At 42.9% G+C, this 23,118-nt stretch overlaps 1 protein-coding gene, 1 long non-coding RNA gene and 1 pseudogene across 4 annotated transcripts in view; 1 reads left to right on the top strand and 2 right to left on the bottom strand.

Moving 5' to 3' along the window:
- Positions 1-261: 261 nt before the first annotated feature.
- Positions 262-3,876, top strand: LOC308591295 (pleckstrin homology-like domain family A member 2 pseudogene; annotated as a pseudogene). The gene is made up of 2 exons (XR_014013311.1): positions 262-944; positions 3,431-3,876. The product of XR_014013311.1 is annotated as a pleckstrin homology-like domain family A member 2 pseudogene (transcript).
- Positions 3,877-13,014: 9,138 nt separating this feature from the next.
- LOC308583071 lies at positions 13,015-15,778 on the bottom strand. Its single transcript, XR_014006031.1, has 2 exons — positions 15,568-15,778; positions 13,015-15,464 (listed from the first exon to the last, which is right to left on the bottom strand). It is a non-coding gene; the product is annotated as an uncharacterized lncRNA (long non-coding RNA).
- Positions 15,779-17,247: 1,469 nt separating this feature from the next.
- The window catches only part of NAP1L4 (nucleosome assembly protein 1 like 4), a 33,824-nt gene continuing 27,953 nt past the window's right edge, over positions 17,248-23,118 (bottom strand). For both annotated transcript variants that reach the window (XM_081205345.1, XM_081205344.1), the window contains one exon: positions 17,248-18,795. Coding sequence is in view for 1 of the 2 variants with exons in the window: in XM_081205344.1 (XP_081061470.1) it covers positions 18,757-18,795 (39 nt within the window). In the remaining variant the exon portion in view is untranslated. The remainder of the gene's footprint in view (positions 18,796-23,118) is intronic.

Genomic DNA, 23,118 nt, shown 5'->3' with positions numbered 1-23,118 from the left:
AGAATCTAGTGAAAGCCAGCACTCCTAGCTGGGAAGGGGGTGGGGATGGGAAAGTCATTGTCAGGTCCTGCACCCCACTTTTGCAATGACCATTGCAGGGCAACACCTGCAGTGGTGATGATGGCTAAAAGAAGATTGTCAGTGGAGAGTTGAACGACGCTGGGTTAGACCGTGGGGAATTGAGAGAGAGAACGCGGGGGGGGGGCAGTCTGGCGTGGGCGGGGCGGGGCTCGCAGGGCGGGGCCTGGGACGTCTCTCCAAGGCCATAAATGGTTCTCTTCTCCCGCAAAGCGCACAGCGAATCCCAGCAGCGTCGCGGAGCCGGCGGGAGAGGCCAGCGTCCCCGTCGGAAGACAGGCAGGCAAGCAAGACAGGCGGGCGAGCGTGGCCTCGGCGCTGGTCCCTCGAGGCGATCTCGGTGCGGCGGCTCTGTTGGCGAGCGCGGGGAGCAGCAGCAGCAGCGGCAGCAGCAGCATGAAGGGCCCGGGCGCCGCGTCGCCGTCGGAGGTGATCCGCGAGGGCGAGCTGGAGAAGCGCAGCGACAGCCTCTTCCAGCTGTGGAAGAAGAAGGCGGTGGTGCTGAGCAAGGACAGCCTGAGCCTCTTCTCGCCCGAGGCCGGCAAGGCCCGGGGCGGCGGCGGCGGCGGGAAGGAGCTGCGCTTCGGCTCCATCCAGAAGGTGGACTGCGTGGAGCGGACGGGCAAGTACGTGTACTTCACCATCGTCACGACGGACCGCAAGGAGATCGACTTTCGGTGCCCGGGCGAGAGCTGCTGGAACGCCTCCATCACCATGGCGCTCATCGACTTCCAGAACAAGCGCGCCATCGAGGACTTCAAGAGCCGCCAGGAGGCCGCCGAGCACGCGGCCGCCGCCACCCGGGACAGGCGCCTCGCGCGCGCCCCCTGAGCCCGACACGCGCGCCCCCGAGCGAGAGACCAAAGGTGAAGGAGGGAGCAGGAGATGCGCGGCGGGATGAGGGGAGGCTGGGGGCTCGCCAATCGTGAGCCGGTGGCTTCTTCGTTTTGTGCACTAAAGTGGGCTGGAGGTTAGTCCCGATCGAGGAGCCTTTTGCATATATAGGCTGCAGTTGGAATGAGCTTAGTAGCAAAGGCGGAGGTGGGCGAGATTTGAAGGGACAAGGAATTGGATCGAAGTCGACTCCGCAAACTCCACCGGAGGTGCGGGGTTCGGAAAAACTTCTAGCTTCCTGGGCTGCGGAGACAAAGAACCAGCAGCCGCCAAGTGGGAACAGGCCTTAGGGCGCCCCGTTGCTGAACTGCCTCTTCTCTTCTTCCTCCCAAGCCCCTCTTGCCGCTTGTTGGCGGACCAGCGTCAGCCAAAGTGCCCAGTGCACTTGGGGGGAGGAGAAGTGCAGTCACTCCGGGGTAGAGCATCTGCTTTGTTCACTCCCTGGCATCTTCAGAGTGGAGTGGGAGAAAAACCCCTCTGGAAACCGAGGGGGCTGCTGACAACCCTGAGATGGGTGATTCTGTATAAGGCAGCTTCCTTTTAGAGCCATTGCTATCGGAATGCACAAAATGTGTTTGTGCAACATGCAGGCAAAGCTGAAGTTTGCGCTAACTCAGCTGGAGCGAGATGAGGGTGATGCTACCTGCAAGCAGCCACCCCTGGAACTTTTAAGGGCAGAACAATTACAGAACATGTGGTGGTCCATGATTGCAAAACTGCAGCCATGTATGCTGCAAACCAAAAGAGGAGGCTAGAGGTGGGGGAGGACTGGCTTTGCAGGGAGAGCGATTTTTGGCAGGAAAAAAGTAAGCAAGAAGTCTTGAATGTGTGTTTCGGGCCAAAGTCCATGTTCTCCAGAGAAACTAGACCATGATTTTTGGAAAGTGGCAAAGGGTCTTTCCTGCACAGAATTCTATGCACCCTGTTGGTGCCACATAGGGCTGGCCCACATAGACTATGTAGTGTGTGCTTCTCTTCTGACTGACCAGAAATCTTTCATGTAAAAATGTAATTAAACTATAATGGAGGTGTATTGGGAGGGGTGTTCAGTTGCTCTTGAAGCTGCAAAACATGTTGGGCTTCAGCAAGGATACTTCAAAGTATGAAGGTTGATGGCCTTGTAAGCTCTTAGTGCTTATTATGCCAGAGCAAGTTTTTTGCAGACCTGATCACAATTCCTACAAACTGAACTGTTAGTGACTTAGGAGATATGTTTAGGATTGCATTGCTGAGATGCTCTGTCCCCAAACTGTGGTCCATGAGCTTCATTCAGATGGTCCACAGGGTGTGTGGCAGAAGGCAGGAGCCGGCACACTGATCACTTTAAATATACTGATTTTTAAATGTACTTTTGATGCTTCTTTTATTTCTTATATTCAACATTGTATATGTAATACAGCACAATATAAGAAATAAAAGAAGCAATAAAAATGCATTTAAATCATACAGCATCTAGCACACAGCACCTTATAATTCCTATGACAGGCAGAAAAATCATTAAGTGGTCTGCCAACACCCTCAACAGGTTTCATGTGGTCTGTGGTAGTAAATGTTTCAGAGCCACTGCCTAGTGCTCTAATGTCAACTCGGGGATTTATTGTGAATGTGCCTTTGGACAACTTTGAATGCTGCCTGCTATGCCATTTGAAAAGAGGGGATTTTTTTTTTCATTGTATTGCTCCTATTTCCATTGACTCTAGTTTCTGCAAATTGGAGGACTCTGCCTAAAACATTCACTAGCAATTGTTCTCCTCTCACCCTAATCTCCCTAATTATATGGAAGAAAGACTCGTCGGCAACCTACACTGAAACTTAAGAAATGCAGCATTAGCTGCTGCTCCATTTTGTATTCAAGCATTTACCAGAGGAGTAGTCATTTTAGTCTGCTGCATCAAAAATAGCCTTATGACACTTAAAAAATTTATTAATTAAAAATTAATAGGTTTATCATGGCAAAAGCATTTGTAAATTTTGGTCCATAAAAACCTTTGCTGTAAATCAACTTGTTAATTCTTCAGGCAAGGATAACTAGGTACTTTGAGGCCAAGGACCACACTGACTCCCAAAGTGTTGCCCATGAGTCAAAATGGCTGCAGCCAAAAATCACATCAGGATCCATGGGAATAGTCAGTAAAAACATTTGTTTATTATAAAAATGAGGGGAGGGAATTGTAGGGACTTTTTGTCATCATGGTATTACAACAGAGGACCTATAGAAAGAATCATTTAAAAAACAAACAAACCAGCAATATAATTTCAAAAAATATATAGTGTGGTTATGGAGACCACAGATGACCTCTTACATAGCCTGTAAGTTGGCCATCCCTGCTTTTAGATGCCACAAGGCTCTTACTATTTTTTATTTGGGCAAATCTTTTAAAAACCAGTTTGAGATTTCTACTTGGTCTTCGTCATTTTGCTGACTTCCTCTTACCTTTCTCTCCCTCCCCATCTATAGAACATTATTCTGGATGACAACAGGACCAAGTGTCTTTGACTGTGATTCAAGTGCACCGGAACAAGGTACCAATGAAGGAAAGCAAAGAAGGATGCCAGCGACTGCTAGATCTCTTCGGATCTGATGAGGCTGCTGAGCAGGAGAGCCAAATCTTTGCTGAAAGGCTTTTGCAAACCAAAGAAATTTTTGACAAACACAAAGTCTGGCCAACTGAAGAGGAGGCCCACTTTGCAAACTGCTATTTTGTTTTATATTTATAAGATGCAAAGACTATCCTACACCACCTGGTGGGGAGGAAAGACATAGTTTAAATTATTTGTAGTATCAATATTTTGTATTTATTTTGATGAATGCTTTTTAAGCAAATAGCTGTCTTAATGTTGCTTTTTGCATTAATGTAGCCATTCCAAATAAATGATGTGATATGTTCACTTTATTTTACCACATATCTGAAATGAGCCTCTCTTTGTAATTGCTGTTAGCATTTAGATTTGTTAATCTAGACTAAAAGATGTTGGCAGTAAAATTATTACTACAGTGGTACCTTGGAAGTCAAACGGAATCCGTTCCAGAAGTCCGTTCGACTTCCAAAATGTTTGGGAACCAAGACGTGGCTTCCAATTGGCTGCAGGAAGCTGCGGAAGTCACGTCGGGCGTTCGGATTCCAAAGAATGTTTGAAAACTGGAACAATCACCTTCCGTTTTCAATCTTTAGGGAGCTAAAACATTCGACTCCCATGGCATTTGAAAACCAATGTATGACTGTATAGATATTGCACTGATCAAATATGCAAAGAGAGCTGGATTTCCACCAGCATGCCTGCCCTTCCACCTGTACAAAAGGAGTTAAAGTCTATTTAGAATGGCAAGCTAGGATGACTAACCTCTACCCATAGGGTCACGAAGACCATGTTTCAGTAGCTGGAAGTTGTTGCAATTTAATATATTACAGAGCAGAGAAGCTAGGCAGTAGGTTCATCTTTCACTATTTCCTAGAGCAGTTGCCCCAAGCTTAAATTGAGGTTTAAATTCTTACCACCAGCAGCAACAGCTTTCAACTTGATGGTATAAAATTCTTTGAGCACCCTACTGACATACAGTAGTACCTCGGGTTACATACGCTTCAGGTTACAGACTCCGCTAACCCAAAAATATTACCTCGGGTTAAGAACTTTGCTTCAGGATGAGAAAAAGAAATCGTGCTCCGGCAGTATGGCGGCAGCAGGAGGCCCCATTAGCTAAAGTGGTGCTTCAGGTTAAGAACGGACCTCCGGAACAAATTAAGTACTTAACCTGAGGTACCACTGTATATGAATTGTGATCCTATATCTGGTTATGCAGGAGCCTCAAAATAGAATTATTCCGTCTGAACAGGACTAGCCCATAGATTTCAGATCAGAGTGTGCAGGAAGTGCAGGCACTACCACTGTATTCCAGAGAAGAAGATGCCTCTAAGCAGAAGAACCACAAGTCACACTTGCTGGAGAGCTCAAGTAAAGGCTCATCCAGACTTGTGCTTGCCTCATGCCTAGAAAGCATGTGTGATGACCTCTTTTGGGAGAGAGGCAGGGGAAATGGACCCTGTTAATTTTCCTTGATCTCTCAGTGGCTTTCAGTACCATCAGCCATGGTATCCTTCTGGAGCAGCTGTCCAAGTTAGAGGTGGGTGGCCCCACTTTGCTGTGCTTCCAGTCCTACTTGGATGCTTGTTTCCAGAGGGTGGTGCTTGGGGAGTGCTCTTCAGCCCTGTGGAGCCTTCCATGTTGGTTCCCCCAGGTTCAATTTCATCTCCCATGCTGTTTAACTTCTACGTGAAACTGCTGAGTGGGGTTCTCCAGGGTTTTGCAAAATATTGTCAGCAACATGCCCAATGACACACAGCTCTAATTCTTTACACCTGCAGGTATAGCAGTGGATATGATGGATGCATTGTCTTGCCTTGTTTAAAGGCTAGATGAGACCTAACAAACTGAAGCTCAATCCAGATAAAACTGGGGCAATGTTAGTGGGTGGGTCCCTAGACCAGATGGATGGGAGATTACCTGTTCTTGATGGGGTTACACTCCCTCTCAAGGAACAGGTATGTAGCTTGCGGGTACTTCTGGATCTGCTGTTGTCACTTGAAGCTCAGGTGGTCTCAGTGGCACAGGGTGCCTTCCATCAGCTTTGGTTGATAGCCCTGCTGTGCCCCTATCTGGACAGAGATAACTTCTGTCATCTATGTTCTGGTAACCTCTAGGTTTGGTTACTGCACTGTGTTATACATGAGGCTGCCTCTGAAGATGGTTTGGAAACTTTAGCTGGGGCAGAATTCAGAGGCCAGGTTGCTCACTGGGGCAAGAGAGTTTGAGCATGTAACACCATTCCTGCCCCAACTGCACTGCAGGAAGTCTAGAGGGTGGCAAGAGGGTGCATATAGCACATGCCATGTGATAGTAACATGTAGGGCCTACCCAAGACATTTTGGTACCTGAGGAGGATCCCAAAATGACCCCACCCTTTCCTCCTCTCTTCCAGGGAAGAAGGGGACAGAGGAGATCTGCTTCAGGAACCACTTGGTGGGGTGGGGGTGGGGAGAAAGATCAACATCAGGATCTGCTGCCCCGGTAGACCCTGCTACCCGAGGCAATTGCCCCATCTTGTCTCATGGGTGGGCTAGCCCTGGAAATGTGTACAGTCATACCTCATGTTACATTTGCTTCATGTTACCTTTTTTCAGGTTGTGTCCTGCGGCAACCCGGAAGTACCGGAAAGGGTTACCTCCAGGTTTCGCCGCTCGCGCATGCACAGTAGCGCTAAATCACACTTCACACATGTGCACAAGCACCAAATTTCGCCATACACTTGCGCAGATACGGCGCTTCAGGTGGCAGGCTTTTCACATTGCGAACGGGCCTTGGGAATGGATCCCGTTCACAACCAGAGGTACCACTGTAATGTGGTATGACTTCATTTCTAAATAAGCAAGATGGCATCAATCTTATCTGAAAATCATACTTGGGCCCTCTTACATGGAAGCTCTTTCTCTGTCCATAGATGTGCAGCAAATAATTGATGGGGATTTTTTTTTTATTAGAGAGGAGACAGTGGCACACTGCACATCTGTAATGGACACTTTCCTAAATAACTGACATACACATCCTACTGTGATGAAAACAGCAAAGTTAAAAATTGCAGCCATACCAAGTCAAAACATTTACCAACCACCACTATCTGTATTGTATGATTTTCTTGGATGAAAATTCCACATAATCATGATTTTGTAACTTCCTGTTTTAATGAGTTTCTCAGAAGGACAATCAAGAAAAAAACAAAACTTTTATCATTCCCCTTCTCCAGCCCACATATTTCCAGGCTAAAACTCTCCACAGTCATCCTTATGAGGAATCTGTGCCTGTGAATTGCATTTAAAAACACAGCTGGATGCTCTTTTGCTTGGTCAACCAATGAGTTAAGGACTGGACAGTCTTGGACTGCTCAGTACAGCTGGCTCCAAAACAATGGAACTGAGGGGGAGGGCTGGTGATTGGCATCTGGAACTCATCAAGGCTTCATCTCAAAGAGGCTTTTATAAGGGAAATTGGTGCCTGCTCAGGTTCCAGTGTGGCCACTTGCAAATGAATGTTGGCCTCGTTGCCTTGTCCTGGCTTTAAATTGGGCACTGCTCAGCCACACCATAATTCATTAGGATTGTTGGTGTTTGCTGAACAAAATTTCAGTAGAAAGGCATCGGGATTACCCTTTGAAAACAAAAGAACATGTCAAGAAAATTATCCTGGGGATCTGAAGTAGAACGAGTTTTCCGGGTGCTGCAAATAAGCACTGATGCTTGTTCAAAGAGTTGCCTGCAAACTATAAAGCAGGAAGAGAGGGTGTTCGCGTTCTCCCCCTTTCACTCTGCTCTTGTCTTTGACTGGCAAAGCCTCTGCAGAGAGGCCCTAGAGATGCCAGAGATTGAAACTGGAATCTTCTGCATGCAAAAAGCATGAGATCTTGCCACTAAGTGCCCTGCCCACAAAGTTGGAACTAGGGGGGGGGGGGATGTATTCTGTCCACATTTACAGGTGACCTACCTAGTTTCCACTTTCTGATCTGAAACAATGCACGAACCGAAACATAGCCATCCTTTGAACTTGTCCAGCCAAGGAACATGTATTCACGAACATAATATACTAAAATGCTTCATATGTGGAGAAGCCACTTTGCAAAAATGTACATATTAAGCAAGAGTGCATGGAAAATGTGCTTGTTGGGAGAAATTTGCACTAAAATGCTGATGAATTTTCAGGGGGACTTTTAAAAAATGCTTTTGAAACAAAGTTAAGGTGAGAGATATGAGAAATGCAGAGGAATAGAAACTGAATGATTTGCCGGTCCCTAGCTTGAAATCAAGGATCGTGCTGAGCCCCAGCGTGTAGCTTGTGCATCTCAGTGATGTTTTCTTCAAAAGGGTGACATGTGACAGATGCCTGACTCAGCAAAACCCCAGTGCCTATGATCAGGAGAAAAGTCTGCACCAGCTTAATAAAATTTGCCCTGTCTCCCCAAAGGTTAAATCTGCAACTAATAGGCATAATTTGGGAGGAGCAGAGAGCCAGCAGCAACTTTGCTTCTGTTAGCAGCATTACAGACCTGCTTCTTTGCTTAGAACTGCAGAATTAGGAAGTCATGGGAGGAGTATCTTTGCTGGTCATTTCCTTCAGCAAACTTGGCCAAGATAGTTGATGCAGCATGAGAATATGTGGTTCCAGAAAGTCTAGGGAGAGAAGAGGGGGGAGCAAACCAGATTTCCACATTCCATCTGTCAAACTGAGATTTTTCAGGAAACTCTCCATCATAAAGAAGAAAAACAAGTGCAATTGCACACTTCCGGAGAGATTTTACTTTCTTGGGCTCCATGATCACTGCAGATGATGACAGCAGTCACAAAATTAAAAGACACCTGCTTCTTGGGAGAAAAGCAATGGCAAACCTAGACAGCATCTTAAAAAGCAGAGATATCACCTTGCCGACAAAGGCCCGTATCATTAAAGCTATGGTTTTCCCAGTAGTGATGTATAGAAGTGAGAGCTGGACCATAAAGAAGGCTGATTGCCGAAGAATGATGCTTTTGAATTCTGGTGCTGGAGGAGACTCTTGAGAGTCCCATGGACTGCAAGAAGATCAAACCTATCCATTCTGAAGGAAATCAGTCCTGAGTGCTCACTGGAAGGACAGATCGTGAAGCTAAGGCTCCAATACTTTGGCCACCTCATGAGAAGAGAAGACTCCCTGGAAAAGACCCCGATGTTGGGAAAGATTGAGGGCACAAGGAGAAGGGGACGACAGAGGACGAGATGGTTGGACAGTGTTCTCGAAGCTACTAGCATGAGTTTGACCAAACTGCGGGAAGCAGTGGAAGACAGGAGTGCCTGGCATGCTCTGGTCCATGGGGTCACAAAGAGTCGGACACGACTAAACAACTAAACATCAACATCAACTAAACATCCATAATATGCTTATGAAGTAGGGAAATGCTACCCTTCCAGTTATGTAGGCACCAAATGGTTTATTGCAAGTTGTACAGGAAAACAGACTTTTGCCAGATTGTGCATGCACTTAACATCCTGACCAGAGGACCAGACAGTATCTCTGTCAGCACGACGCTTGTACTTGTGCATTTTAAAATGCATGCTGCTTATAGCCTGTTTGTTTTTAGTAAGTTGCCTGTATAACTGGCTGGACAGGAGACTGCTTGAGGACCATATGTAAATTGTTTCAAGGTCCTTTGAGGAAGGCAGGGTGAAAGTCAATAAATCAGTCAGTCAGCTGAACCCATATAATTGAGTCATTCACATTTCAATGGAGGCTGGCATTAATGTATGGCAACATGGCAGCCCAAAGTAGCTTCACCAGCCCAAATATCTTCATCTCTTAATTAGTTATCCTTCAAAGAAAGGTTTTCCATTTTCCATGTTGGTGATCCCAGGCAAAAACATTTAAGCATGGGATTTCTCATGCACAGCCCACTCATATGAGGCTCATAGAGTACTTAAGCCTCTTTGTACAGGCATCATGCGGTGTATGGGTTATGTGTGCTGGAAAAGACATCCATCTTGAGAAATGCTAAAGGGCCTTGTCCCTTTGTATGTGTTCGATTTGCTTCTTGAACGATGTGGGTCATTTACTTTCTTCCAAATATCCTTGTGTAACTCCGGCTCTGCTGATCCCAGCCAGTATTCATTGGTTTGGCAGATATTCGAGTCTAATGTAGGTTAAACTTTGTTCTAAGGTAATTTATGCACAATGCTGAGTTCTGAAGTCTCAGCACAGCTCATTACACATAAATTACCTTAGAACAAAGTGCAGATACATCACACATGCATCTTAAAGCGCTTTAATTATCACTTACAAATCTTCCAGCACTTCGGTTAATGTGCATACTAACACAGTGCTTTTTCCACTTTAAATATCACTCCCCACACAACTGTAAGCAGTGCAGGACTGGGATGCTGGCCTAAGACTCGACTAGACTCAGGTGGGAATACCACAAATCCTCCTCTTGTCTCCCCCTTCACCCACTGCTGTTTTGCAATGAACCTTACAAGGTTGGGAAAAAAGTCGTATCAGCTTCATTAATGCTGTGTTGGTTTGTTGTTGTATTAAAGTATTATGGTAGGCAATGACAATGCATTGTGCCCAGACTTGCCCTTTTAAAGAAAACAAAATTCCTTCCTTCCTTCCTTCCTTCCTTCCTTCCTTCCTTCCTTCCTTCCTTCCTTCCTCCCTCCCTCCCTCCCTCCCTCCCTCTCTCCCTCCCTCCCTCCTTCCCTCCCTCAACAATGGCAGCAGAGGAAATGGGTGGTGGGCAAATAAGATTTTCTGTTGATTTCTCTCCATTAGCTCTCCAAAGAAGGGGATTTGCTGTTACATAGACCACTCATGAATGAGAAACATCTTTTTAGGGGCTGGCCTAAAATCAAGCTGGACATGATTAGATCTGACCGGAGAAATATTATACCAGTATCAGATCTAACAAGCAGGAAGCTCAATTTCGGGTTTAGCCTTAATAGAGAGTTATAGATGGGGGGCAACCTGGAAAAATTCCAACCAATTCAGCCCCAGTTAACATTTTCAGATCAGATTCTAGGTCAGCAGTGCCCCCCAGATGCTCTTGGGCTATAGCTTCCACGATCATCCCTGGCCATATTGACTGGGGCTGATGGGAAATACTTGAAACAAAGACATCTCAAGTGAAAGCTCAAATTCAGAGCCACTACTCTACTCAGGCAAGGGATTCCATTTGTGGCATGATCTCCTCAGGGAGGCTTGGGTGGCACCTTCTCTACATATCTTTAGGTGCCAGGCAAATACATTCCTCTTCTCCCAGGTCTCTGGCTAATTAAACAACCCCTGGCCTAATAACTATATGTGAGGGAGGGGGTTACTATTTTTGTTTGTTACCATGTTATGTATTTTTGCATTTTTATATTGTAAACTGCCCTGTGATTCTCAGAAGGATGAAGGGCAGTATAGAACTTCCAATAAACAAATAAATTAAATAAGCAGAAAATTTCAAAATGCTACCGCTGATACTCCACAGCAGTGTTCAATGGCAACTGTTCCCTCCAACCTACCATGTGAAGAGGTCTTCTTTAACTAAAAGCATCTACATATTTCTTCATTTTTTTAAATATGAATTTATCCAGCTAGGTGGCCAGTAATGAAGCAGCTGTTAATAAACAAAGCAGAAAACCTCCCTCACCCAGCAGATCGAAAACCACAGTGGATCAGCTGAGAGCTGAGCTGATTTATACACAACCCAAATCAGTACTGGAATAACCAAGTGTGGGAACTGCCGACAAACCCATTGTCATTTGCATAGCATGGTACTTAATGACCATTCAGAAGGAGGTTGTAATATTCTAACGCAACCTCAGACCATAGTGACATCAGCAGCCGCCGGGTCATCCCCCTTCACTGGGAAAGCTGAACTGCATTTAAAACCGAGCCATCATGAGCAACTTGCACATTTCTACTGCAGCCCTTCAGGCCTCAGCAAAGCTAGTTATTGCTGGGTTGGGCCAGCAAACTCACCTGAATCACACCTGCTTGCCTAAGTATGAGCTCAGCAGCACTGACTCAGCAGTGGAGCATTTCAAACTGGGGATTAGGTGTTCTCAACTGCACATCTTTTCCTATTTTGGTCTATTTTGGCAACTAGCAGAGCGGGATCTGCTTCAACTTGAATTTTGATCCACGCACACAAATATTTTGCCCAATCTAGTATCTATTTGTTTTCACTTTTTGTAATGAGGTTAGTTAGTTTGTGGCGATGCATCCCAGAGAAATGTTTTTGTTTTAAATGTAGCAATTGTATCAAAGAAACACATTAACAAAGCTTTCGGTTCTGATTCCTGTGCAGGGTGTTTTATCTTTTTCTTGGCAGCCTGCTGGGCAGTGAGGAAGAGGGGGTCAGAAAGACAGAGAGAGAAAAAGAGGGTGCCAAGAGTCGTGTGTATGCTATTGGGTTAAGTCCCTGCTTTTTGGCCTGATTGGGCTCCTGTAGTTCTCTTCCAGTTTTAGCAGCTGGGTGGAGCAGTTCTCTGAGTCTCCTTACCTTGCAATAAAGTAAGGATGCATGGAGACATGGCTGCCCTCATTTTTGTTTTTCCTTGTCCCCCTCCCCACTTCTTTGTAGGACATCTTGCCTGATGAAGAGTTCTGGAGAACTCAAAAATCTAACCAGTTTTGTGACATCTTGGTTGGTTCCAGTAAATACCGTATTTTTTGCTCTATAAGACTCACCTTTTCCCTCCTAAAAAGTAAGGGGAAATGTGTGTGCATATTATGGAGCAAATGCAGGCTGCGTAGCTATCCCAGAAGCCAGAACAGCAAGAGGGACTGCTTTCACTGTGCAGCGATCCCTCTTGCTGTTTTGACTTCTGAGATACAGAATATTTTTCTTGTTTTCCTCCTCCAAAAACTAGGTGTGTCTTGTGGTCTGGTGCGTCTTAGAGAGCGAAAAATATGGTAAATGCTTTTGCCCAACTGTGGGGTTTTTGCTTGCTCTTATGGACTGGCAAGACTATCTTTGCTTTCTGTCAGGATAGGACTCACATTTCTCAGCAGCAACAATAAAAAGCTGTTTTTGATGAGAGGAATACATTTGGGAGACCTCTTGGACATACCATTGACAAGTCATTTAAAATTGCAACTGAAAAAACACACCATATTTGGTTGTTGGAATTGCTACTCTCACATAACAATGCTATACCAGGAATCCCTGGCAAAAACCACTAGGGCAGGATATATATTTTGTTTGGGAGCAGTTATGTGAGGATTTACCTCTCATTGTGAATATATGTTATGTAATGGTGTTCTTGGAGAGTTACATGGGGAAATCAAGCAGTTGGCCTTAGGCAGGGCGCTGTTCTCTCTGCCTAACCCCCTGCCCCATCTGAAACAAGGGGGTCATAGTACTGACCTACTTAGAGGGTCGTTGCAAGGATTACTGAGTGTAATCCTCATGTGTAAAGCCTGGGGCTCAAAAAAAGGACTATACAAAGGATTAGATTTATTAAAAACATTGTATGCTACAGCTGTATCATAGGTGTTTTATTGTGAAGGCTCTTGAGAATTGAAACGTGTAAATTACACGCAATACTACAACCTCAATGGATTTTGAAACATCTTATCATGTAAAAACGAAACCACAAATAACACTTCTTATAAACAATAATGATGTATGCAGTTCTGTACTTTCTGCTAATTTTAGCTTCTTACATGGATCCAGTGATCCTGTTCAAATTCAATTATTAAGATGTCTCTCTCCAGTAAAATTGCCTTGAGAAGCTGATTTCCATTTTCCTTCTCAGTAAAGTCAAAGTTGAGTGCAATGAAAGTAGAAATTGTATTTTTGTGACTCACTCCTACTTCAAAACAAAGTTGCATAAAGCTCGTATTCATGGCAGCCCCCGATCCCTTCAAGCTACCACTTTGATTGGCTTCCAGCATTCTGTGTGTGCAAATATTTTAAGGCTTTGGAAACAAGTCAGCTGTAGGTGTAAAAGCAAGAAGGGAAGTGGATTATATGCTTTGTCAGAACACTAAGCTCAGTGATGAAAATGAATGAAACCGTTTCCCATAAAGGTATTATTGTCCAGCCTTGCCAATTTTTCTCACTGTGCATGTGGTTCGGAGTTCTGAATTAACCTCTCTCTAGTTGTCTTTTACAAAGATGGCTTAAATTATAACATTAAATAATTGATTTAATGATAAGCCAAAAAAGTCATGCCTAGTACAACTTTTATCAGAGTTGGCAATTTTTTTGTTTTCGTTTTGGCAGTTTGCTGTAAATATCAGAACTATGAAATGTTACAGTCAAAGTGAGGTAGGGGCTGCTTTTCTGGCTTTGCTAATGTTTATATTTTTATTTATAGCACCACGTTTGTATCCTGTTTTTCCTTCCAGGAGTTCAAGGCTATCTCTCCACAGCCCTGTGAGGTAGGTTAGGCTAAGTTAATACAGTGGTACCTTGGTTTAAGAACAGCTTAGTTTATGAACAACTTGGATTAAGAACGTTGCAAACCTGGAAGTAGGTGTTTTGGTTTGTGAACTTTGCCTTAGAAGCAGAACATGTTTCACTTCCTGTTGAGTGTTTTCCATTTGTAAATTGAGTCCCACACTGCTATGGGAAAACACACCTTGGTTTAAGAACGCTTTGCTTTAAGAACGGACTTCCAGAGCGGATTAAGTTCGTAAACCAAGGTACCACTGTACATACATAAGCCGTTCTTGCCTATAAATTGCAGGTGCCTCAACTTAGTGTAGCAGGCCTAGGAAATCCTGCAGCCATCTTTTTGCCTTGTTTCCCCATGCCTCTAACAATCTTTCTCTCCATGCCCACCTCCCCTTTTTCTCTTTGTACAGGTCTACTCTTGATGCCTTTCCCAACAAAACCAAACATTGAAGTGCTGCTTGTCTGCTTCTGCAGTGCAGGAATATCAGTGTTTTGTAATTGTGAATGATGCCACCATTACCTCCACAACAGACAATCCTGTTTGGAGGAACCATCTAGCAACAACTCAGTTATTTATGCCACAACACTGGAGGGATGATGCTCTGCACAAAGTGATAGGGCTCCAGCAGCTTTACTAGGATGCTTGTAGAAGGAATCCAGCTTCATTTTTCCGGAGGGAAAAGCAAAACAATTAGGAGGCAATCAAATTACATTTCCTCTTCCATAAGACCGGCCCAAGCACAATACAGCCCCTGCTGTTGAATAAAGGCAAGATTTTTGGCAAGACCATGGTTTCCCAAGGCAGCTGTGAACAGCATGAAATTGCAAAGCCATGTCACTCTTGGAGCTGAAAGCGGCTATTTCCTGAAAAACATGGGTGTAATTACAGGAAGAGAAGCCTATCAGTTATGCTTGAACACAAAGTATTGATGGATCTGCATAGTTCATCCATAACCCAGCATCACTAAACTGGTGATAATGTGTTGAGATCAACATGCGACTTTTTAAAGTGTTTGCCTAACTACTCCCTTCAGCCTTCCCTTTTGCTTTTACCTTACTATGCCCAAGACACCCAGGGTTAGTCACCCATACGTCTGCGATTATTTTCTTTTTTAAAGTACCTCCTCCAATGAGTCTATTGCCTGGCAGTTGGGACATGCACATATGGGCGAGTCTGTGGCTAGCGATGAACAATTTGGGAGAAAATACTCCAAAATGAAGCAACAATGTGAAGGGCCTTTCTTCTATGCCCTTCTACGGGGCTGACATTTGCATCCCTAAGTGGTGACATAAGGAACGCTGGAAACAAGTAAGCCTTGTAGTCTCTGGCAGCATCTGAAATCTTTTGGGGCAGAACTGGCTCTTTGCTGATTTAAATGCCTCAGCCATTGACTAAAGTTGTTGAAATACTACTTGCACTACTTTACTGGCTTTACCTTTTCAAAAACCAGTGTTGAAGTGTTAGGCAAACTACCTAGAAGAATGGGAGAGCTGTAGTTCTCCAGTTGCTGCTGGACTACAACTCCTAGTGCTCTTTCCCTTCCTGCTTTTATGATCAAAAGAAAAAAATTCCTTCCAGTAGCACCTTAAAGACCAACTAAGTTAGTTCTTGGTATGAGCTTTCGTGTGCATGCACACTTCTTCAGATGCTTTTATGATATACTGGTAAATAGAGACAAAAGGCAGAAAACATTCAGGGATTCCAATCAGAGATATGCTAGGAGAATCAGATTAAAGGATATATGGTGTCCCATATTAGGATTAAGCAAACTGAAAAGGTCTTTTATTCATTAGATCATCCAGACCAGACAGGATTCTGACAAGTGAAATATTCCTGATGCAGAAATCTGTGGCCTAGATCAAGCCTTTCATTGTGCCTGAACTAGACTCAGACATTCTACTTGGCAGCATTTGCTTTAACTTCTCTTTCCTCCACCTCTTCTTAAAACTTCATTTCCTTGGGACTTAATTGGCTTCTATTTGGGGTATGTTAAAAAATAATAAGCAATGATGCAGAAACAGAAAGCATTTGGGATTCAGGGGAGCCTACACAGGCAAGCATACCTCTGACCACTTAAAACAGGCACAGAAATCAGCAACTCAATTTTTTTGCAGGCTAATTCAACTGGAGGAAGATAGAAGAGTTACTTGAGCAGCTAGGCACACATCCAACCAGTCTCTACAAAACAGAGAGCAGTCTTACCTAGACAAGTATAAAGAGCTTCTTCTTTTGACCCACATGGCTCTTGATACAGCTAGTTCTTGGATTGTTATATCAACACTGCTGCCCTGCCTCTTCCTCCAGACAGCTCATAAGCACCATGCGAGATCAGACTGAAAGGCCAAACTAGTCCAGCATCTGGTTTTCCACAATAGCCAGCAAAAGACTCCAGGAAGCCCACAAGCAGACCATGAAGGCAACAGCCCTTTCCCACTCTTGTGCCTCAGTGATCCCAGAGTTAGTGTATTGCCATAATGACCAATAGCCATCAATAACCTTAACCATCATAAGGATTCTTCTACACTCTTTAAGGAGGTCTCACAAAGCCCCAGTCCAGTTCCACAACTTTCCTTTTGTTGCATTATTCCTCAATAGAATACTTCTCCAACTGGGTTGCCAAACAAAGCTATAAGGAAGCTATCATTCTGATGCAAAACCCCGGAGAATAAAATTATCAGCAAACTAGTGGACAAATTGCAATCTATTATACTGTTTGAATAGTCTTCACTTCACAAGAGAATGTACTATTTACTCTCAGCTACTCAGGGCGAGAAGGAGGGCCAACCTTCAGCAGAAAGGCTTCTGTAGTAACAACTTCATTGCTATTGCCAACATGGTTAAGAACTGCTTGTGTGAAAAATGGTTTCTGGCCCGATCCTAGCACAGGGAATGGGTGTTCTGACTCTACCCTTTTGAGTCATTAAATCATTTTAACCTGGTAGTCCATGGTCCTAATAAATGAATCCCCCTTCCCTCCCTTCAATGTACCAGCATGTAATCTATAGGCTGTATCCATTGAAGCCACTGCACCTACTGAATGACTTCCACTCACACAATGTTGTTGGATACAGCCCTCAGATTTTTGCTGCATCTTGAAATTCTATGTATAAATCTGCTGCTTGCAGAAATATCCTCAAGCTGCCAAACCACTGAACTCTGAAATCACAAGCTATTTACAATACTAACATTCAGAATAAATGAGTGGCACAAGACTGAAATCTTAACAGCTTTCATTCCCCCAGCCCACCCCCCAAGTCGTTCAAAAGACCATGTATCATGTATAGTATTAACAAAGAAACTGTCAGGACAATATGCTTCATGTTTCACAACTTTAATAGAATATTCTAACTATTCTGTACAAATTGAAAACACTGTATTAAGTTACAAATGTATAAGGTAAGGCTGGAGCACTCTCTACATGCCTGGTAACAGCATTCATACAGTTGCTAATGAACTGTTGCCAAAAGCTGGCATTGTATGTTGAAGAAATGAGAACTGTAATTCTGAATAGATCTTTTGAAGGATTCTGGAGCTTTAAAACCACTGGAGTGTGGAACAGTGCGATACGAGTATTGCAAATTAAATATCAGAAGTACACTCACATATAATTTAATTTATATTTTCCCAATTAAATGACTTTCATAAGCACAGTTCAGATGATCCCCTAAACCACCAGAAACATACCATTCTTCCCATTCTTGCATCATTTTCAGACTCCTCTTTTGTGCATGTCATAGTTTGCTGTCATGTCTGAATAGGGAAGCTTTGATCTTTACCTACCTCTAGAATTTGAAACCAACAATTCTGATTTGAAGTGCAAACCACAGCTTGCCAGTTCAGACTGGCAATAATTTATGCCTCACACTCAAAAAGAAACTGAAAAGTGAAGCTGCCCACAAGAGGAAGCACACAAAGGTGTAGCTCATTCCCAATCCTTGTTTTGGAGGACCATCTGAACCAGGCTTGGTAATGTAGGCTAAGCTAGACCAGTGATACATTTTACTGCTGCAACCCACTTCCATCAACTATGAGGCCCGGCTCAAGATCTCCTTTCCCAGTTTGTTTTGAAATGTTTGATGAGCAATCATTCTGTGAGCAGACTATGTTTTCCATGTACAAGTACCCATATTTTATAAACAGGAAAAATATTCTTCAAGTATATTTAAAACTATTAAAAGCACTAGTTCATCAAAGTACTTACAAACATGAATAAATAAGGTGAACAACTAAGTATCTGTCAACCACCACCTTCTTCAAAGAAGATAAAGGAAATGTTACTTCAAATTCAGATTGCTTTTACTGGAGATGACAATGTTTCAAGCTGCTCTATAGCACTAGTCTGATTGGTAGGTTGCAGGAATCATGTTATTTCAGAGGGAATAAGAGCTAGCAGAAATCATATTGCTTTATTTGTTTTCACTGCAAGTATTTTATTAATTCAATATATTTTCATGTGAACTATTCCACAATATTTAGATTAAAAAATTCACTGAAGTGAGGGCAAGTATTTCAGAAGAGCAAATTAGTTCCCCCCCCAATTTTAATTTGAAAGCCTACTGAAACAGGTTGAGCTACAGTATACCAAAGGCCGTAGAGTGTGTGCTTTAATTAAACCTCATATTTCTCAAATGCATTAAGTTGCCACTGTACAAGTTAAGCAAAAAAATAAGAAAAAAGTTAGTGAAAATCATGCATTTGAAAACAATTTAGTTTTAAGCGTTGTTAATAAGATTGTGCTGCAGCAATGGAATATCCTGAACTGCAGGCCAGGTATCCAAATATTTGTTACAGGTTGTTCAAATATCACTCTGAAGTGGTATTTCCTTATTGTTGTTTGCATTCAGCAGGCTGGCTGGCATCTTTCTGTTTGAAGAGGAAAAAAGAGAGTAAGTTTACACAACAGGTACCCAAGCATGACACCAAGTTTCATTCCACATTCATAAGCAACAGGAGAACTATGGTGTGGGAGCTAATGTAGGCAAACATTCCATCAACAGAAGGATTTCTCCTTGAGCAACAGTACATTCTCCCTGCACTCCTCCTTCCAAGCAACCCCTAAATCTGTTTCAGGTGTTTCCCCAACCCTCTGGAGCACAGAGGGTTGGGGAGGGCACAGAGAACACATAAGAGGGATGAGGGAAGTGAAAGTCCTGTTGCACAGGTAGAAATTCTTGGGCTGATGGGACGCTTTTGGCAGAATATTACTCATTGTACACAACTGGTACAGTCAAACCTCAGTTCCCAAATGCCTCCAATTTAGAACGTTTTGGCTCCCGAACGCCGAAAACCTGGAAATAAGTGTTCCAGTTTTTGAACGTTTTTCAGAAAACGAATGTCCAACATGGCTTCTGCTTGAATGGAGGAAGTTCCTACAGCCAATTGGAAGCCACACCTCAAACATTTCGGAAGACGAATAGGCTTCTGGAATGGATTATGTTCAACAACTGAGATTTGACTGTACTATGAAAGCTAATTTCCCAAATTAAAATAAAAGGCTTCTGGTGCTATTTCATATGTGGCAGGAGAACTATTTCTCTTTCCAGATTTTATACTTTTTTGCTTTAAACTATTTTTGGCTATGTTAGAAGTGGTGGTATTTTGGCAGTGACTACCCGCAAGGTCAAGCATGGGTCAGCAGTGCTGAAGGATCTGGTGCAGAAGAAATATAGGATTGTATCTGATGGTAGTTTTGTACTAGCAGGAAGCACTTTTGGCTAGTCTACTTTTCCCCAGCTCCCCGCACCCTGAAAAGTTCCTCATGAGGGTTTGAGATCCTCCAACATATAGTTCCCTATACTAAAATCAGTTCCACAACTCTCTGGTTTTTGAATGTTTGTTCATGGCAAGGAGATATGCTGCCATTATCCAACGGCTATACTGTGTAGCGCTGCCAATGCTAATGGAAACGTGGTAAGGAGGACTGCCGGTCTTGCTAATTCAACTCCTTGTTCCAAGGGACACTAGAGCTAATGTCCCATATTGCAATATTGTGTGGGCACAGGGTTATCAATGCAGTAGGTGACAGTTATCAGGCCACATGTCTGCAACTCTATCACAAAACAAGCTGTTAATATTTTTTTAGTTTACTTTGTTAAACATGTGCTTGATCCTATGTCATAAAAATGAACAAGCAGTTAATGTATTTCCTAGAGGCACAGGAAGCAATAATTTCCAAAGGTATGAAGCAAGTTCTAGATCTTAAGAATGAAATGCTTTTCCAACACCTCCCTCAATTGTAATTCTAGAGAGGCAACCCAAAATTATGTGGTCTTCAGAGATTAAAGCTAAGCAGTTTTCTGCATATGTTGTATGCAAAATGAAAAGGGCACCATGAAATATAATGGGCAATGAGCCTGAGCAAACCTTCAGGCTCCCTTTCTGTGTGTAGCTAGGAAAAGGAGCCTGTGCTAAACTGGCATTTTGTGAAAATGGAAGCAGACACTAACCAAGTCCTTGTTGTAGTTCTGCAGGGGGGGGGGGAGGGGAGTGTAGAATCCCAAGGTTTTACTCAGATTCATTCCTGCTTGTGTACATGGTTTAACATTACATACAGACACAGTGTGAAAGAGTGAAAGTGCAGGACTGAAAAGAGCAGGTTGCCTTCTAATTTCAAGTGTAATGTGAATATGTGATAATGTACTGTGTTTTATGAGTGAAATATATGCACTTTAATAAGAAAAAAATCAGTTGAGAAATTATATTCTTCCTTTAAAAACAGGTGTTCAATACCCACATTTTCCTCTCTACAATAAAGGCCTTCAATATATGTCACAGAACACTACCCTAGTTTTAAAAGTTAGGCAAAATATACCATGACTCTAAACAGATTGAGGTTACTATCAGCCAACACCCCTAAAACAGCTTTCTTATGCCAACATCTCTAACAACTCAGATTTCTACCAAAGAGCTCCACATTAAGTATGCTTTGGGAAGGAAAAAAGCACAGGCAAGAGAAGACTGAGAAACACAGTTTTCCAATCTGCTTTGCAAGTATAAGTCAACACACAACGCACAGGTTCTCCAACAGCAATGCTTTTTCAAGTACTAGTATTTGGTCTGGTCTACACTAGATTAGGCATCTTCACCCTGCATTCAAGACCGCAATTCCTCTTTAACATCAGTTGTCAAGGTTAGGGTAACAGATGCAATCATAGAATGTATATAGAATTGTTCCCTGCTAATGCAATGACAATCATATAGGCCCTAAATCCTAATGCAGATACGAGAAAAAAAAATCTAAAATAGTTTTCCCCTTAAATTCTCTGCACTGCCAAGAGCTGAAGAGGATGGCCAGCGGGACACAATATGGAACCATTTCACAGCTCCTAAGTCGGAACAATAGTGTATAATTGTGGTCAAATTCACCACGATTATATAGATGGCAATATGGTATTTGCTACATGACAATGCAATTTGTAGGAAATATCATCTTAGCCTTAAGCTACCAAAACAAAATCAGTCTTGACTGCTTCTTTTCAAGTAATGTTCTTAGAAATAAAACCATTGTATTTACAAAACCTAACACCCAGCCTTAATACTTTTGAACATGGCTGGTGCTTCTGAAATTACCTCTCAATTAGAAGTGTAAAGGACAGGAACCCCCCCCCCCCAGAAAAGACAACATTAAGAACTTTGAAATTTAGGGCAAAATACCCTTGGGAAATATTCTCTCTCTTGAGGTGAATGAAATACTTTTCAAAGCTGTTTTGAAAATACTTGTACAATCAGTTCATGCTGCTACACATCTCTTAGAACCAAAATCTAAAGGTCTGGATTATAAACAAGCAACAGCCTTCAATCTGATGTTGTAAAGTCCCTTCAAATATTGCAGAATGAATATGAAGTACTTTCAAGGATTTGGTACAGGAGTGTGAATTGTGAGTCTGCCAAGCAGTGGAATAAAATATGGGTTCAGAATAGCTAACTTTTACAGATGACACTTGCAGCTGACTCCTGTGCATTTTTATTTAAAGTTGCGTATGACATGCCTCAATATGATTTTCACTTACATGAGTGTACAGAGGATTTCAGGCTACTGTCAGTGATTAAGAAGAGGTAATAACTTTTTAAAAAATAAAATATCCAGATGTGCTGCTACTCATTCACAGTGTACTGGAGATAAACTACTGTGATAAGAAAGCAGCGGCTAGAGTAGCTGTCCTAGAAACACTTGCACAGCCCTCACGCTGCAAGATGTTTCATAAGTGCTTGGATGAACAGAACATCTTCACATTTAGAGAGAGATGCAAGAGAAGCTGTCAGTACAAAAAATGGCTTCATGGAGAAGAAACTTTTGGACCAGCACATTAAAAACCCAAGTATCTTCTGTTTCTATGCACTAATGCCAGAGATCCACACACTGTCTTAAATAACTAAGACAAAGAGATTCAAAATTCCTGAAGGTTTTTATTAATGTGTATTAAAAATCACATTCATTTTCAAGATGAAAGATTTATACTCTGGGAATTGGTGAAACATCAGTTGTCTTCTCAAAGGATACATGAGAGAATTCAGTAACTACTGACTCAAGTTCACATATTCTGAGAGCAAAGGTCTGCTACAAGTCCACTGCCATGATTGATGGCTGCCACAAGCTGAGACAGTCAGCCCATGATAACTTCCAGCCACACCAGGCAAGCCACAGGCCCATGATGAACTCAGTATTTCGCACAGCCATGTATGTGCGGACCAAGCTGGAATTCAGCACAGGCCAAGTAAAAGTCACGGTTGCAGTATATGATGGGTAGGTCACAGGGGCCGAGGACTTCCAAACTGCACAATATGCCAAGACCAACATTTCAATAAAAGTATTTACACACTCAAGTCAAACAGACTTGGCAGGGGGTTGGACTCGATGGCCCTTGTGGTCTATTCCAACTCTATGATTCTATGATTCTAGACTGTGCATTCTCCACATCCATAATATGATTCCTCCCAACATCAATCCAGTACGAGATAAATTTGGAACATACAAGAATATAGAAGTGTGAGTCAGCACCTGCAAAAATCTTATGTTGATTCTATTATTTACAGAGCAAATCAAGTAGTGAAACAGCTAGTTCACAGAGTAATTTAAAGGGATACTGGAAAGAGGCAGGCAGGCAGGCTTTATGCTGAACATAAAGGAGCCTATTTTGTGTCAATAGTTATTAAAACAGAGACATATAGAGATCATTACACCAATGA

The sequence above is a fragment of the Podarcis bocagei genome, assembly GCF_964188305.1.
Source record: "Podarcis bocagei genome assembly, chromosome: 1".
Lineage (NCBI taxonomy): Eukaryota > Metazoa > Chordata > Lepidosauria > Squamata > Lacertidae > Podarcis > Podarcis bocagei.
The sequence above is the reverse complement of the archived record's forward strand: the minus strand, read 5'-3'. Positions and strand labels throughout refer to the sequence as shown.